Below are 17,645 nucleotides of genomic sequence, written 5' to 3'. Positions count from 1 at the left end.
ACAATTAGCTCACAAACAGACCACACGTGTTCGCTCCACACACTCTCCCTTTCCCTATTTTACAAGATACACTCATAGTCTAAAAATACCACAAGTAATTTGCTTTAGGAACAAATTTACTGAGGGACAAATAACCATCCATACAGGAAAAAGGAAGTTGGGAAGGCTGGAAATAAATAACAGACATTCAAATTCTTCAAATGGTTCCGAGAGGTGCCTAGTTTTCCTAAGTCTCATTCCAGAGTCAGAACTTTGTTGGAATGTGTCAGAAAATTGTTGGAGTGTGAAAAGATGGTATATGAGACTCCTCCATCAGAATCCAAAAGGGATGATCACTTACATTCAGGTCCAGTCAATTGAGGAATCAGAACCATGTTTGAAGAGGTGGGCAACAAAATTCATCTTAGAGGCACCCTAGAACCGTCCAGCTCCACATAAGATTAATCTACTTCTTCAATTGTGGGGCCTGTTGCAGCCCTTCCAGGTGTATACCCTGTTCCACAGGAAGGCCCAGTGCACCCTCCCTGGTAGAGTTTTGTGATGATTGGGTTACACACTTGCTCCAATTCCTTTCTCTTATGATCAAACTCATCTTTCTCAGCCAGTTGATTGGCCTCCAGCCACGAAAGGACCTCATTGCATTTACTCAGTATTTTCTTTTTATCAGACTCACTAATCTTGCCCTGTAGGCCTTCATCACTCACAGCACTCTTCATGTTAAAAGCATAGGATTCTAAGGCATTTTTTGCAGCAATTTTCTCTCTCTGGACCTCATCCTCAGCTTTGTATTTTTCAGCATCCAGTACCATGCGCTCGATCTCCTCCTTGCTCAGCCGGCCCTTGTCATTGGTGATGGTGATCTTGTTGGCCTTGCCCGTGCTCTTGTCCATAGCTGTTACATGGAGAATACCATTGGCATCGATGTCAAAGGTCACCTCAATCTGGGGCACTCCCCTGGGTGCCGGAGGGATTCCAGTCAGATCAAATCGCCCCAGCAGGTTGTTGTCCCGAGTCATGGCCCTCTCGCCCTCATACACCTGGATCAGCACTCCTGGCTGATTGTCTGAGTAGGTGGTGAAAATCTGTGTCTGCTTCGTGGGGATGGTGGAGTTGCGTTTGATTAGTACAGTCATGACTCCCCCTGCAGTCTCCAACCCTAAAGACAAGGGAGCCACGTCCAACAAAAGCAGGTCCTGTACCTTTTCAGACTTATCCCCCATCAAAATTGCTGCCTGAACTGCAGCCCCATAGGCAACTGCCTCATCGGGGTTGATGCTCTTGTTGAGATCACGACCATTAAAGTAGTCCTGCAACAGCCTCTGAACCTTAGGGATTCGAGTAGAGCCCCCTACTAAGACAATGTCATGGATTTTAGCTTTATCCATCTTTGCATCCCTAAGAGCCTTTTCCACAGGCTCCAGGGTTCCCCTAAACAGGTCTGCACACAACTCTTCAAACCGGGCTCTGGTGATGGATGTGTAGAAGTCAATGCCTTCATAAAGTGAGTCAATTTCCAAGTTGGCCTGGGTGCTAGATGACAGGGTCCTCTTGGCCCTCTCGCAGGCAGTGCGCAACCGCCTCACAGCCCGCTTGTTCTGGCTGATGTCCTTCTTATGTTTCCTCTTGAACTCTTCCACAAAGTGGCTCACAAGCCTGTTGTCAAAATCCTCTCCACCCAAGTGGGTGTCCCCAGCTGTGGCCTTAACCTCAAAAATCCCATCATCTATGGTCAGGACAGACACATCAAACGTGCCTCCACCCAGATCAAAGATCAAGACATGTCGCTCTCCCTGACCTGCTTTATCTAAGCCATAGGCAATGGCAGCAGCAGTGGGTTCATTGATAATTCTTAGCACATTGAGACCTGCGATAACACCTGCATCCTTGGTGGCCTGGCGTTGAGAGTCATTGAAGTAGGCTGGCACAGTGATCACAGCATTGGTGACAGTGTAGCCCAAAAAAGCCTCAGCAGTCTCCTTCATCTTAGTCAGCACCATAGAAGAGATTTCCTCAGGATAAAAAGCTTTCTTTTCCCCTTTGTAGGACACCATTACCTTGGGCTTGCCTACTTCGTTGATTACTTGGAAAGGCCAAAGTTTCATATCTGATTGCACAACAGGATCATTAAATTTTCTGCCGATCAGACGTTTGGCATCAAAGACAGTATTCTGGGGATTCATGGCCACCTGGTTCTTGGCCGCATCGCCGATGAGCCGCTCGGTGTCTGTGAAGGCCACGTAGCTGGGGGTGGTGCGGTTGCCCTGGTCGTTGGCGATGATCTCCACCTTGCCGTGCTGGAACACCCCCACGCAGGAGTAGGTGGTGCCCAGGTCGATGCCGATGGCCGTTCCCTTAGCAGCAGCAGCCATGGTTTTCCTAGGCCTGTGGGAAAAGAATGAGATAAAAATTTTTCAGTGAGAACTTTTAATTTTTATTTATTTTTAATTGTGGTAAAATACACACAACATAAAATTTACCCTCTTAAGCAATTTTTGGCATACAACTCAGAAGTCCACTCACATTGTTGGTCAATGAATCTCCAGAATTTTTTATCTTGCAAAACAAATTTTATACCTATTAAATAACTCCCCATTTCCCCTCTCCTCTCAACCCTTGGACCACCACTAGTCTACATTTTTTTTTTTTTTTGGCCTACTTTTTGTCTCTCAGAATTTGACTCTTCTAAGTACCTCACATGAGTGAAATTATACACTATTTTTCTTTTTGTGACTGGCTTACTTAACTTACCATAATATCCTAAAAGTTCATCTATTTTACAGTGTATGTCAAATTTTCTTGCAATTTATGGCTGAATAACTTTTATTGTGTGTATATACCTCATTTGTTTATTCATTCTTTCTGTGACACTTAAATGGTTTCCATTTTATGGCTATTATGAATAATCCTGCATATAATCCCTGTACAAACATCTCTTCCAAACAAGGTTTTTGGACAAGATAGGAAAACTCCTAGCTAACAGGAATGAAGAAGGAGGGGAGTGGCATATCGATTTTAATTCCTCACAGGGCCTGACTCCACTGTCCTGTTTCTGTGATATAGTTTATTCTAATATTGTACAAGTCTCCTGCTGAACTCATTATTTGAAGTTCTTGTCTCCTCAGGAGACATCACTCTCCACAGGTGGGTTTAGCAACCCTGCCGGTCGTCTTTTATCCTCTATTAGGGATTGTTGAGCGGAGAAGGCAATGGCAAGCCACTCCAGTACTCTTGCCTAGAAAATCCCATGGATGGAGGAGCCTGGTAGGCTGCAGTCTGTGGGGTCGCTAAGGGTCGGACACGACTGAGCAACTTCACTTTCACTTCTCACTCTCACACATTGGAGAAGGAAATGGCAACCCACTCCAGTGTTCTTGCCTGGAGAATCCCAGGGACGGGGGAGCCTGGTGGGCTTCCGCCTATGGGGTCACACAGAGTCGGACACGACTGAAGTGACTTGGCAGCAGGGATTATTGAGATTTCGGCCAGTCTGAAAAATGCCGCTAAGAACCCAATCAAGCCCTCATGAGTTTTCTCAGGTAAGGTGGTGTTCCCTAAGACTTTCTCTAATCTTCTCAAAACCAGAACTCCTGTTATCTGGAGACAATAACTTACCAGCTCCTTCACTTTTTATTTTTTTGGTAGCTCTAAGCAATTCCAGCCACGTTTGCGGCCCTTAAAGGCTGCCCCTTCCCTGACTAGCCGACGTACCCATACCTTATATTTAAACAAACTAGAGAAGTTTCCAAAACCTCCTCAAACCAGGACCTACTAGTCCCGCCTATTCCCAGCCCATTCCAGTCACAGCTCTTGTGACTCACCTAGTGTCCCGCCGCCTTCGATCCAGTTTGATACGGTTCGGATTGCGGAGCCCCTATAACTTGGGGCTCCTTCAATAGCCAAACTGCGCAGGCGGTGACCCCCCACCCCCCACCCGCCCCGCCCTACGACTTTGAGCTGGGTCCAGACCTATCATCCTAATTCTCTACTAGCCCGTGAGGTCAGAGGCAGCACGTCCATTGTAACGCGACTAGAGCGGGGCGGCGTCAACACCACCGCCCCAACTCCCGACCCACCAGCCCCTCCCACCTCTTCCCCTCCCATTACCCCTTTCCAAGACAGTGCCAGCCAGCAAGTCCCAGAAGAGTCTGGAGAGTTCTGGGAGGAGTGGCATCCAGCGCTCTGATTGGTCCCAGAAAGCCAGGGGGCAGGACTTGAGGCGAAACCCCTGGAATATTCCCGACCTGGCAGCCCCACTGAGCTCGGTCATTGGCTGAGGAGGGAAAAGGCGGGGCTTGATGAAAAATTATAAACACAGAGCCGCCGAAGGAGAAACAGCAGCCTGGAGAGAGCTGATAAAACTTGCGGCTCAGTCCGTGAGAACAGCTTCCGCAGACCCGCTATCTCCAAGGACCGCCCAGAGCTACACCGGCGCCTTGTTTTTGGGTTTTGAAAAACCAGAGCTTCTCATCGCGGATCCCCTCGGCCGTTTTTAGGTTTGAAGCTCTTCTCGGAGCCGGAAAAGCAGGGCACCGGCATGGCGAAAAACATGGCCATTGGCATCGACCTGGGCACCACCTACTCCTGCGTGGGGGTGTTCCAGCACGGCAAGGTGGAGATCATCGCCAACGACCAGGGCAACCGCACCACCCCCAGCTACGTGGCCTTCACAGACACCGAGCGGCTCATCGGCGATGCGGCCAAGAACCAGGTGGCGCTGAACCCGCAGAACACCGTGTTCGACGCGAAGCGGCTGATCGGCCGCAAGTTCGGCGACCCGGTGGTGCAGTCGGACATGAAGCACTGGCCTTTCCGCGTGATCAACGACGGAGACAAGCCTAAGGTGCAGGTGAGCTACAAGGGGGAGACCAAGGCGTTCTACCCGGAGGAGATCTCGTCGATGGTGCTGACCAAGATGAAGGAGATCGCCGAGGCGTACCTGGGCCACCCGGTGACCAACGCGGTGATCACCGTGCCGGCCTACTTCAACGACTCGCAGCGGCAGGCCACCAAGGACGCGGGCGTGATCGCGGGGCTGAACGTGCTGAGGATCATCAACGAGCCCACGGCCGCCGCCATCGCCTACGGCCTGGACCGGACGGGCAAGGGGGAGCGCAACGTGCTCATCTTTGACTTGGGCGGGGGCACGTTCGACGTGTCCATCCTGACGATCGACGACGGCATCTTCGAGGTGAAGGCCACGGCCGGGGACACGCACCTGGGCGGCGAGGACTTCGACAACAGGCTGGTGAACCACTTCGTGGAGGAGTTCAAGAGGAAGCACAAGAAGGACATCAGCCAGAACAAGCGGGCCGTGAGGCGGCTGCGCACGGCGTGCGAGCGGGCCAAGAGGACCTTGTCGTCCAGCACCCAGGCCAGCCTGGAGATCGACTCCCTGTTCGAGGGCATCGACTTCTACACGTCCATCACCAGGGCGCGGTTCGAGGAGCTGTGCTCCGACCTGTTCCGGAGCACCCTGGAGCCCGTGGAGAAGGCTCTGCGCGACGCCAAGCTGGACAAGGCGCAGATCCACGACCTGGTCCTGGTGGGGGGCTCCACCCGCATCCCCAAGGTGCAGAAGCTGCTGCAGGACTTCTTCAACGGGCGCGACCTCAACAAGAGCATCAACCCGGACGAGGCGGTGGCCTACGGGGCGGCGGTGCAGGCGGCCATCCTGATGGGGGACAAGTCGGAGAACGTGCAGGACCTGCTGCTGCTGGACGTGGCTCCCCTGTCGCTGGGGCTGGAGACGGCCGGAGGCGTGATGACCGCCCTGATCAAGCGCAACTCCACCATCCCCACGAAGCAGACGCAGATCTTCACCACCTACTCGGACAACCAGCCGGGCGTGCTGATCCAGGTGTATGAGGGCGAGAGGGCCATGACGCGGGACAACAACCTGCTGGGGCGCTTCGAGCTGAGCGGCATCCCGCCCGCCCCGCGGGGGGTGCCCCAGATCGAGGTGACCTTTGACATCGACGCCAATGGCATCCTGAACGTCACGGCCACGGACAAGAGCACGGGCAAGGCCAACAAGATCACCATCACCAACGACAAGGGCCGGCTGAGCAAGGAGGAGATCGAGCGCATGGTGCAGGAGGCGGAGAAGTACAAGGCGGAGGACGAGGTCCAGCGCGAGAGGGTGTCTGCCAAGAACGCGCTGGAGTCGTACGCCTTCAACATGAAGAGCGCCGTGGAGGATGAGGGGCTGAAGGGCAAGATCAGCGAGGCGGACAAGAAGAAGGTGCTGGACAAGTGCCAGGAGGTGATTTCCTGGCTGGACGCCAACACCTTGGCGGAGAAGGACGAGTTTGAGCATAAGAGAAAGGAGCTGGAGCAGGTGTGTAACCCCATCATCAGCAGACTGTACCAGGGGGCGGGCGGCCCTGGGGCTGGCGGCTTTGGGGCTCAGGCCCCTAAAGGGGGCTCTGGGTCTGGCCCCACCATTGAGGAGGTGGATTAGGACTCCTTCCCTGGATTGCTCATGTTTGTTATGGAGACTGTTGGGATCCAAGGCTTTGCATTGCCTTATATATCTGCCTTTCATCAGCTATCAGCTATGCAAGCTGTTTGAGATGTTGAACTGTCTCTCTTGGTGAAGTTAGGAACTCTTTTCCAGAGTCTGAAGTATAGAGCTGAGTGTATAGTGCCATCTTTTGTCAATTTCTCTTTTTGTAGTACTCATGCCAAACACAAGCTATTTTTCCCCCCGTTTCTGTTTACTTCCAAGTAAATAAACTCACATAATTCAAGTGATGTTTGCGTCTATGTTTTTATTTTGAAGTCAGAAGGATCTGCAGAGGTTGTCTTTTTTACAGTGTCCAAAAATGAACTGCAATTGGCGTCTTAGATAAGGTCAGGGATCCGGAAAGGGAGAATATAGCCTTATGACACATTTCTTTTAGAAAAATAGTATCCCTGGGAAACATAAAACTGCTCATTTGAATGGTTGGGTTTGTGAATCCAGAAAGTGTTCAGGGCTACTGGCATGGTAGCCTCAAGGTTGGGGGGTCCATACTTTAAGGATGACCTCAAAAGGAGCCTGTGAGTGGGAGTAGTCCTGAAGAAGCAGGCAAATAAAAGAGGCAGTTAGATTGGAAGGTCATGGCTGCTGCTGCTTGTAAGTACAGGTGATACCTTAGAGCCTTGTTACTTAATCTGGATTCAGCATGAAAGAGAAGGAGAGTCCTAAATTGGCACTGAGGAAATGTGAATTCTACTACTGGCTTGCCTAGTTATGCACGATTGAGTTAGCCATTGTGATCCCCAAGTCTCAGTTTAAAATGGAAGGGTTTGGCCTGATGCTTCAGTTTATATTTAATTTCTTGAAAGAATGCTGAGATAAAAATGCTGCGTTTCCAGTACTGTTTACCTACATTTTAAGTATCCCAGTGAATACCTTAGAGAGGTGTCACTGTTTCATGCTCCAGCAGGAGGACCCCCAGTATTTCAGTGCTCTTACCTACCAGGTACTGTACCGGGGCCTTTTAATTCCCATTCCACCATACTGAGTATAGGCAGTGTTTGGCTTCCACAGGTGGAGGTATGTGGAGACTTAAAAGTCACTGGCTTGACTAAAATTTATTTCAAGGTTAAAAAAACGAGTTCAGGGAAGATGTTGAACCTGGATTCCAACTGAGGTTTTATTGGTTTTTGCTCTGCTGTCCACAGGGCTTTATGCATGTCTGGTTCTGGGTTCTGGGTCTACCCTAGGTTTCACAATCAGTAATCTTTCTGCTTTGACTCCGTATAATCCTAAGCAACTATGTCAGATAATATGGTTAATGCTAGAGTTTTAATACTGGTTAATTTAGAAGAGTGATTGAAAAAACCTGCAGCGCTGTACCAGGAAGCCTTAACTAAAGGCTTCCTCCCCCTGGAGATGCTTCTTGCCCTAACTGCTGCTAGCATTCTGGGAATAGTCCCCTCCACAGCCTGTTTGTGGGAAGAGGCCTGGCACAACCCTCACGACTTGGGGAGTGAGCCCCTTTAAAAGTCAATTGTATCCGGGGATTAGCGATCCTGGAACCAGGTGGAAGTGGTGATTGCACGAACTGGGCTGCTGCTGCTGCTGCTAAGTCACATCAGTCGTGTCCGACTCTGTGCGACCCCATAGACGGCAGCCCACCAGGCTCCCCCGTCCCTGGGATTCTCCAGGCGAGAGTACTGGAGTGGGTTGCCATTGCCTTCTCCGACGAACTGGGCTAGGTACCACTAAATTGTACACTTTAAAATGGCTTATTTTATGTGAATTCACCAAAAGTTGTAAATTGTGTCAACATTCTGGAAAAGCACTTTGTGTGTGTATCTCAAGGCCCATCAAATCTTTCACTAAATACTTGCATTAGAAGAAACTCTAATATTAATGGGAATAACATGTAGAGGTAGACCTCTCCCTGTAAGTTTGGAAATGGAAATCTAAGAGATGCTTAGACTTGCAGTCCAGCACATAAACACAGGTTTAATCCTCAGGGTAGGTGAACTGTAGCACGGTGGACTCTAGCCACAATGTGAGTCAACCTTCATGGAGACATACGGTTGCAACAAGATCTCCTCTACCCCCACAGCACTGCAGTACCATCTGTGACTGTCATCTGCAGATAATACAGTAACTCTTCAAGCAGTCACTACTTGAGGGGGAGGTGGCAAGGGATGGGGAGGGTAGGTGGAGATTGGGAAAGACCTAACAAACACCTTTGATATGAGAGATTAGGGAAATCTCCAGAAATTAATTTGGAGAAAATGAGTTCCTATGGCTAAATCAGTTAAAGATTATCAGGGTGTTTTATTAGGAAGTCAATATACGATGCTACTGTACAGTCCCTTGCACAGACTACTTTGAAAATAATCACCTTCAACATGAAGCTGAGGGACAAAGAGAATGCAAAGTCATTCCTGGAGAAGGTGTTTGCAGTAGCAGCAGGAACTGGGGGGGGGGGGGAGAGGAGGTGCATCAAGGAAAAATAATGGCGATCAAAAAGCATTTTTAAAATCTAACACCTTCCCTAATTCCAATCTCACCTACCTCCCTATGCCAGCCCTCAAAAATTAGATGCTTATGGTAATGCGACTGATTTTCAATCCAAGATATAACGTTATTAACACATACTGTTAGTTCTGGTGTTTTAACTGGATTCTGTCATTAAAAATGAAAAGGATACCAAAGCAATAACATAATTGTGAGAGACGTGCACAGAAGCACAGGTTTTCAGTTAAAAGGTTTTCAGGTGAAGAGTCAACACCGGCGATTTCTGAGGGGGCGAGCCTCAAGGTAGGAATAAGAAAGGGCAACTATCATCATTCTTTATTCCAACTGATCACCTTAAATGCGTCCCCGAGGGTCACCCACAAAGTATCCAGTGCAGTTCAGTGGGATATAGCAACCCATCAGCCCTCTCCTAACTCCAGCTCACGTAGAGACATTAAGGGGTCAGGTATCGCAGCGAATTCGGGATGCCGAGCCAACCTGCCCCACCCCACGGGCGCCAGTACCGCCCAGCAGGGGATCGGAGGAAAGGGCACGGCGGGGAAGGAGGGAGGGCACACAGGAAATACAGGGTAAGAGGGCGGGGGAGTCCAGAAGATCAGAATCACCCCCAAAGGATCTTCCACTTTTTATCCCTCCAAACGTCCCCATGAGAACCAGGGACTAGATTCGGGAGATGGGGCGGCAGCAGAGAGAAGACAGCAAGCTCCCAGCTGTAGCCCATCCCTGCCCGCGGCTGCGGCGCACCGGCCTCGGGCGGTGAGGACCTTCTCGCTTCTGGCTAATGCATCCGACTTCCTTGTGTCAGTTACAAACCCGTCTAGTGTTTTCACCCAACAAATTAGCGAGTTTGAGGGAAACTCTAAAGGTGTCTCCTTTACTGACTTCTTTAATCCCATTTTGAAAAAGACAACCGAAGAACGCCGGCACCGGCCAGGCAACTCCGCGGCCAGCCCCGCCGTCAGGCCCCGCCCCGCTCTATCGGGGTCTTACTCGCTCTGGCTCCTTGCCCCCGTTTCGGGCTGTGTCAGGAACTTTCTGGAGCTCTCTGGGCTCAGAGGCGGGGACTGGCTCGTAGGAACACTCTTCAACAAACAAACTGCCCCACCCAAGTCTCCCTCCCCCGTCCCTCGCCCCCTGCCCCGCCGCCACCCTAGAACATCAGGCTTAGTCACGGCTCTACATTTAGTTTCCAGAAGATTCTTGCCAGCCTAGCCATAGTAACGGGGCTCTCCCTCCCTTCCTCTGTTAACAACCGACCAGTCTGTGATAACGGGAAGGGGAGACCGTCCTGGGAGAAGCTGGAAGGGCTGGAAAGGTGGAAGTGTGGGTGTTGCGGGGGAAGCTGCGGGGCTGGGGTGGGTAGACAGGCGTGTCAGAAGCAACAGCCGGGAGGTGAGTCTCCGCAGGTCACACACCCCCATGGTGCACGTAGAGCCCTGGCATTCACTCTTTACTGTCTTCCCTGGTCGATTCTATTCTTTTTTTTATAGAGCGTGGAACGATAGGGTTTATGTGCCAGCATTGAGAGGAGTCCAAAGTAGGAAGTATGCTGACATGTCGGTTCAATCACCGGTTCTGTAATTACCTGTCTGGGTGATCTGGCCAAGCCAGGAAACTTCTGAACCTTTGTGCTCAACTTTGAAAACAGAAAGGTTTGGCTGAAGGACTCTGCCTAAAAATCTTAAGATAGATTTTATGGTAAACCGAAAGTATTACTATCATAGTCCTGGTGGTAATCCCCAACCTTGTAAGCACCTTGTAAGAAATGATCGAGAGATGACACTTGAGAGAGTGTTACTCCAATAAAAGAAGGAAGGGCACAAACTTTTTTTGAGTACCACTCTGTCACAGGCACTGAACTAGTCTTTTAAATATTGTCTTTGTAATCCTTGATGGTATCATACTATGAAATAAATATTAATTCTAATTTATACAGACTTGTGTAATTTAGTTCATTTACAAGTACTTCATTGTTAAGAAAGAAAAACAGCTTCAACAAGGACATAGAGTCCAGATACAAACCCAGGTCTTCCCTTTCCCAGTTTTTTCCCCATGCTGCTGGAAATTAGCAGAGTTCCCAGGTCTTTCCCGGGCTTCCCTGGTGGATCAGATGGTGAAGAATCTGCCCACAGTGCAAGAGACCTGGATTCTATCCCTGAGTAGAGAAGATGCCCTGGAGAAGGGAATGGCGACCCACTCCAGTGTTCTTGTGTGGAAAATCCCATGGACAGAGGAGCCTGGCCGGCTACAGTCCACGGGGTCACAAAGGAGTCGGACATGACTGGGTGACTAACACTGTCAGGCCTTTGCCCTTTGAAGGTTAAAAATGCCTGGCTCAGGGCTCGCCTGGTGGCTCATCGGTAAAGAATCCGCCTGCTAATGCAGGAGACACGGGTTCTATTCCTGTTCCAGGAAGATTCCCACATGTCCTCGTGCCAAGGAGCAGCTAAGCCTGTGTGCCACAACTATTGAGCACGTAGAGCCCATTCTCTGAAACAAGAGAAGCCACCACAATGAGAAGCCTGCTCAACCCCAACTCGAGAGTAGCCTCTGCTCACCACAACTAGAGAAAAGCCTCTGTAGCAGCAAAGATCTAGCACAGCCAAAAATAAAATTAAAAAATGCCTGGCTCTAGGTGTCACATTGTTCTCTTCTGTCTGAAAAACCTAGAATTATACTGTCTTTTAAAAACAGACAGACTTGAGAAAAACCATACTGGATGAAAAACTGTAGGAAAAAGGAGAGAGAACAAAAAAAGATCCTGCAACTTCAGGGCGAGGAAGGCTCCCCTCACCCCACCCGCTTCCTGCCCTTGGCAGTCAGCATTCTTGGCAATCTCTCTCCCATCCCCAACCCTTAAATTTTACCCTGTCACCCCGTCAGGCTTGGGCGGCCTTAACCTTGATTCTTCCAAACACTAAACCCAATTAAAAAAACTAATTCCAAAATGCATCAAATAAAGTTGTGAAAAATCTCTTGGGATTCTTAAAATCTCCTTGCTGCTGCTGCTGCTAAGTCACTTCAGTCGTGTCCGACTCTGTGTGACCCCATAGACGGAAGCCCACCAGGGTCCCCCGTCCCTGAGATTCTCCAGGCAAGAACACTGGAGTGGGTTGCCATTTCCTTCTCCAATGTGTGAAAGTGAAAAGTGAAAGTGAAGTCGCTCAGTCGTGTCCGACTCTTAGCGACCCCACGGACTGCAGCCTACCAGGCTCAACCATCCATGGGATTTTCTAGGCAAGAGTACTGGAGTGGCTTGCAAAATCTCCTTAGGCACCAATTAAACCTGTACCTGAGTTCCTGCCTTGGGAAGCGTCCAGTGTGAAAGGGAGACAAAATTCAAGAGACTCTCCTCGTAGGAAATGGAAAAGAAATATGCATATTTAAGTTTCCAGGTCATCCACAGAGAGAGAGAACGCAAAGCGTAGGTCAGTACAGTGTGTAGCTGACTGCTTTGTTCATGAAAAACAGCATTTTCGAGGGGCTCCCCCATTCCCCCACCCCAGCAACGGCAAGATTTGAGGCCCTATCACCTTGTCTCCCTGTTCAGCAGTGGTGACAATGATGCCCTTTGCTTCAAGCCAATAGAGGAAGCGAATTTAAAATTTTGGAGAGGAGAGCGAATCCAGAACTCCTGCTGGTAGCAGCTGATGGTGAGGAAGAGAGGGGATGAGGTTAAGGACTTCTCTGGAGGTGAACACTTCTCTGGAAGTGTTCACAAACTGGGTGGCTAAGATGGAAGTTTGGGGAATCCCCCTTCAGATACTGCATAAAGAGATGGAAAATTCCTGAAGTTTAACCAGTTTGACTAGATTAAGGAGGTGAATCATTGGAGAGCCACACCTGGAAGTAAAAAAGGTTATCACCTACCTGCACAGTGAAAGATACAGATGCGTTAAAGAAATATTTTTATATCTGATTAACCTAAACAAATTACAGAATAAACTAAATACTCTCGAATTTCAGGAAGAGGTGTCTTGATGGATGGCTTTGCACGCTCCCGTGTGTGTGTAAACATCAGTTAAACAAAAGTGCTCAAAAGCTAGATTTCTTCCCTTTATCAAAAATTGCCAAAAAAAAAAGAAAAGAAATTGCCTCCTCAGGTACTTCTCTGGTGATCCAGAAGGGCTAAGACTCTGTGGAGGAGAATGCAGGCGGCCTGGGTTCGATCTCTGCTCAAGAAAATAGATCCCACATGCTACAACCAAGGTTGACCATGCTGCAACTAAGGCTTAGCTATTAATTTTAAAACAACAACAACAAAACCCCACAACTGCCTCCTCCCTCTTGTGCTGTTATGTTTTCTATGCTCAAGACATGTGGATACAGTAATGAGTCTATTTCGTGGGATGTGAATCGCCTCTTCTATGGCTTTAATGTCCCTCACATTTTCACTTTAGGTGCCTAATAAGGGATCTTGCATTGCCCATAAAGGATGAAGAAACAAAAGCCAAAATAAATTACCAAATGTGACTGTATTTAAAACAGGAAGGAGGGTAACAACAGAAAGCTGAAATCTAGGATAAAAAGTTAAATGGACGAATTAAGTACACAGCAAACAACCCGAACTTTTAGAAGAGATAGAAGGTAGGTCCCGCCAACCTCTCTCACCTTCCAGCATCATTCCAGACAGTTTGCTTAAAATGGGCCACCCGCCAACCAACTATATAGCATGCTCTCCAAACAGGACTGAACCTTCCCCCACCCCCACCCCCTCGCAACCTCACTACCACACCATATTTACTTAAAAGTGGTGGACAGCCTAGAAGCCGCAAATGACAAGGCAGAAGACCGAATTCGGAACTCAGGTTAATCCGGGCACCACTGATCATCCGAGGCTGAACCAGGAATTTAAAAGGCACAAAGGAGGGGAGGGGGGCGTCCGCACCCCAGGCTGGGAAAGATGAGGAATCCGGAGAAGCACAAAAGACAGCTAAATTTCTATGGAAAATATTTTCTTTCTCAAGCCCAGTCCAGCCCAAGACAAAAGGGAGCGGCTCTGGGCGGGGACAGGGGCGCTGTGGCTCCAACCCTGCCTGCCCTTCCCACGCTCCCCGACCGAGCAGGTCCCTTCTAAGGCTTTGAGAACCTTCTACAATCTAAAAACCATATACCTAATTGCTTTTCTTCTGAAAATTAAAATTTCCCCATCCATCTGAATAGGGCTAAGTGGAGCCAAAACTTAAACAGCCTATCTCTCTCCTTCTTCTTCCCATTTTAAAAATAAGATGGGAAAAGCACCGCGGATGACCAAGGCATTTCTCGGACAGCCCGGCCGCTCGGCGAGCCAGCCCAAACTTGGCTGCTTCCATCAGCGTTAGCCTCCGATCACTCTGCTTGGTCCACAGATAGCCAACCCTCTTAGAGAAACTCAGGAACTTTCTGTATTTTGGCTGTCCCGGGAGTCGTGTAGCCCTTAATTCTACTTTAAACCACCAAACTAATTTGAGCCCCAAGAGCCTCTCACCGCCCTACAATTAATTACAAGTCCTGGGCTGATCCTTCCAGTCGACTCCAAACTACTTAGCTGGCTGATGGCCAGGAAACCAGAGACTGAGTGGGTGGACCTTTCCAGCCCCTCTTCCCCTCCCCTTAGGACTCCGGTTTCCTCCAGCGAATCCTAGAAGAGTCTGGAGAGTTCTGGGAGGAGTGGCATCCAGGGCGCTGATTGGTCCCAGAAAGCAAGGGGGCAGGACTTGAGGCGAAACCCCTGGAATATTCCCGACCTGGCAGCCCCACTGAGTTAGGTCATTGGCTGAGGAGGGAAAAGGCGGGGCTTGATGAAGAATTATAAACACAGAGCCGGCGGAGAAGAAATAGCAGCAGCCTGGAGAAAGCTGATAAAACTTGCGGCTCAGTCCGTGAGAACAGCTTCCGCAGAACCGCTATTCCCAAGGACCGCCCCGAGGGGCACCGGCGCCTTCAGCTTTCGGGTTCCAAAAAGCCAGAACTTCTCGTATCATTTTCAGTTTGAAGCTCATCTCGGAGCCAGAAAGGCAGGGCACCGGCATGGCGAAAAACACAGCTATCGGCATCGACCTGGGCACCACCTACTCCTGCGTGGGGGTGTTCCAGCACGGCAAGGTGGAGATCATCGCCAACGACCAGGGCAACCGCACCACCCCCAGCTACGTGGCCTTCACAGACACCGAGCGGCTCATCGGCGATGCGGCCAAGAACCAGGTGGCGCTGAACCCGCAGAACACCGTGTTCGACGCGAAGCGGCTGATCGGCCGCAAGTTCGGCGACCCGGTGGTGCAGTCGGACATGAAGCACTGGCCTTTCCGCGTGATCAACGACGGAGACAAGCCTAAGGTGCAGGTGAGCTACAAGGGGGAGACCAAGGCGTTCTACCCGGAGGAGATCTCGTCGATGGTGCTGACCAAGATGAAGGAGATCGCCGAGGCGTACCTGGGCCACCCGGTGACCAACGCGGTGATCACCGTGCCGGCCTACTTCAACGACTCGCAGCGGCAGGCCACCAAGGACGCGGGCGTGATCGCGGGGCTGAACGTGCTGAGGATCATCAACGAGCCCACGGCCGCCGCCATCGCCTACGGCCTGGACCGGACGGGCAAGGGGGAGCGCAACGTGCTCATCTTTGACCTGGGCGGGGGCACGTTCGACGTGTCCATCCTGACGATCGACGACGGCATCTTCGAGGTGAAGGCCACGGCCGGGGACACGCACCTGGGCGGCGAGGACTTCGACAACAGGCTGGTGAACCACTTCGTGGAGGAGTTCAAGAGGAAGCACAAGAAGGACATCAGCCAGAACAAGCGGGCCGTGAGGCGGCTGCGCACGGCGTGCGAGCGGGCCAAGAGGACCTTGTCGTCCAGCACCCAGGCCAGCCTGGAGATCGACTCCCTGTTCGAGGGCATCGACTTCTACACGTCCATCACCAGGGCGCGGTTCGAGGAGCTGTGCTCCGACCTGTTCCGGAGCACCCTGGAGCCCGTGGAGAAGGCTCTGCGCGACGCCAAGCTGGACAAGGCGCAGATCCACGACCTGGTCCTGGTGGGGGGCTCCACCCGCATCCCCAAGGTGCAGAAGCTGCTGCAGGACTTCTTCAACGGGCGCGACCTCAACAAGAGCATCAACCCGGACGAGGCGGTGGCCTACGGGGCGGCGGTGCAGGCGGCCATCCTGATGGGGGACAAGTCGGAGAACGTGCAGGACCTGCTGCTGCTGGACGTGGCTCCCTTGTCGCTGGGGCTGGAGACGGCCGGAGGCGTGATGACCGCCCTGATCAAGCGCAACTCCACCATCCCCACGAAGCAGACGCAGATCTTCACCACCTACTCGGACAACCAGCCGGGCGTGCTGATCCAGGTGTACGAGGGCGAGAGGGCCATGACGCGGGACAACAACCTGCTGGGGCGCTTCGAGCTGAGCGGCATCCCGCCCGCCCCGCGGGGGGTGCCCCAGATCGAGGTGACCTTCGACATCGACGCCAATGGCATCCTGAACGTCACGGCCACGGACAAGAGCACGGGCAAGGCCAACAAGATCACCATCACCAACGACAAGGGCCGGCTGAGCAAGGAGGAGATCGAGCGCATGGTGCAGGAGGCGGAGAAGTACAAGGCGGAGGACGAGGTCCAGCGCGAGAGGGTGTCTGCCAAGAACGCGCTGGAGTCGTACGCCTTCAACATGAAGAGCGCCGTGGAGGATGAGGGGCTGAAGGGCAAGATCAGCGAGGCGGACAAGAAGAAGGTGCTGGACAAGTGCCAGGAGGTGATTTCCTGGCTGGACGCCAACACCTTGGCGGAGAAGGACGAGTTTGAGCACAAGAGAAAGGAGCTGGAGCAGGTGTGTAACCCCATCATCAGCAGACTGTACCAGGGGGCGGGCGGCCCTGGGGCTGGCGGCTTTGGGGCTCAGGCCCCTAAAGGGGGCTCTGGGTCTGGCCCCACCATTGAGGAGGTGGATTAGGGGCCTTACTTTTTGTTTGTCTGTAGTAGACCCATGGACTTTGGTCTTTGCCTTTATTTTAGTCCTGTGCTGTGTCAGTTTGTTCTATGATTAGGTTGTAACCTTTTAACTAGCTTGGTTTTGTTATTTCTGTATGTTATAATGAGTGTGTTCACCAGAATTTTTGCATTTCGTTTAAGTTGGTACTTTAAGGATGGCTTTCTGTGTTATTTTTTTTTTGTCTCAAGTGAGTCAACACTGCCACCCTGTGTCCTGTTTTTTGCTTTGTAAACACACCAAAAGTCCCGGAATTAAATTTGTATACTTAAGGAATAAAAAGAAAACGATAAATACGGATTGTTTATTTTTATTTGGGGAGGGATAATAATGGCTTTTCCGAATGTCTGAATTCCATAGACCATGAAAGGGCAGTACTTCTGGAGTCTTATATATATGTTAGGAGCCATGGCTATAGTTATACTTTGTTGTGACTTTATTGTAGGTGGTAAATTATGTCCATCAGTTCAGTTCAGTCGCTCAGTCATGTCTGACTCTTTGCGACCCCATGAATCACAGCAGGCCCGGCCTCCCTGTCCATCACCAACTCCTGGAGTTCACTTAAACTCATGTCCATCGAGTCGGTGATGCTATCCAGCCCATAACCGAAAACAAATTCCAGGTGCTCCTTTTGATTTTGGTGGGGTTTGTTTTAGGGAAAAGTAGGGATGGGATTTGCAAAGGGTTT

The 17,645-nt window shown here is 50.7% G+C and overlaps 3 protein-coding genes across 4 annotated transcripts; 2 read left to right on the top strand and 1 right to left on the bottom strand.

Annotated features, from left to right (window-relative positions):
• Positions 1-110: 110 nt before the first annotated feature.
• On the bottom strand, positions 111-4,246 carry LOC129543099 (heat shock 70 kDa protein 1-like). 2 transcript variants are annotated; one of them, XM_055405949.2, is made up of 2 exons: positions 4,105-4,246; positions 111-2,382 (listed from the first exon to the last, which is right to left on the bottom strand). In XM_055405949.2, exon 2 carries the CDS (start codon positions 2,367-2,369, stop codon positions 441-443), a length of 1,929 nt encoding a protein of 642 aa, XP_055261924.1. In that variant the 5' UTR covers positions 2,370-2,382; positions 4,105-4,246; the 3' UTR covers positions 111-440. The 2 variants fall into 2 exon arrangements, with proteins under 2 accessions (XP_055261924.1, XP_055261923.1); XM_055405948.2 differs by lacking the exon at positions 4,105-4,246 and adding an exon at positions 3,819-3,931.
• Positions 4,247-4,320: 74 nt separating this feature from the next.
• LOC129543101 (heat shock 70 kDa protein 1A) lies at positions 4,321-6,753 on the top strand. The gene has a single exon (XM_088831375.1). The coding sequence runs from the start codon at positions 4,535-4,537 to the stop codon at positions 6,458-6,460; it is 1,926 nt and encodes a 641-aa protein (XP_088687501.1). The 5' UTR covers positions 4,321-4,534; the 3' UTR covers positions 6,461-6,753.
• Positions 6,754-14,792: 8,039 nt separating this feature from the next.
• Positions 14,793-17,253, top strand: LOC129543100 (heat shock 70 kDa protein 1B). Its single transcript, XM_055405951.2, has one exon. It carries the CDS (start codon positions 14,996-14,998, stop codon positions 16,919-16,921), a length of 1,926 nt encoding a protein of 641 aa, XP_055261926.1. The 5' UTR covers positions 14,793-14,995; the 3' UTR covers positions 16,922-17,253.
• Positions 17,254-17,645: the final 392 nt, after the last annotated feature.

Source organism: Moschus berezovskii, chromosome 23, assembly GCF_049115385.1.
Source record: "Moschus berezovskii isolate FMDL1 chromosome 23, NW_MosBer_1.0, whole genome shotgun sequence".
Lineage (NCBI taxonomy): Eukaryota > Metazoa > Chordata > Mammalia > Artiodactyla > Moschidae > Moschus > Moschus berezovskii.
The sequence above is the reverse complement of the archived record's forward strand: the minus strand, read 5'-3'. Positions and strand labels throughout refer to the sequence as shown.

Coding starts and splice junctions, on each gene's coding strand:
- LOC129543099 (XM_055405949.2), bottom strand. CDS start 2,369: ATGGCTGCTGCTGCTAAGGGAACGGCCATCGGCATCGACCTGGGCACC.
- LOC129543101 (XM_088831375.1), top strand. CDS start 4,535: ATGGCGAAAAACATGGCCATTGGCATCGACCTGGGCACCACCTACTCC.
- LOC129543100 (XM_055405951.2), top strand. CDS start 14,996: ATGGCGAAAAACACAGCTATCGGCATCGACCTGGGCACCACCTACTCC.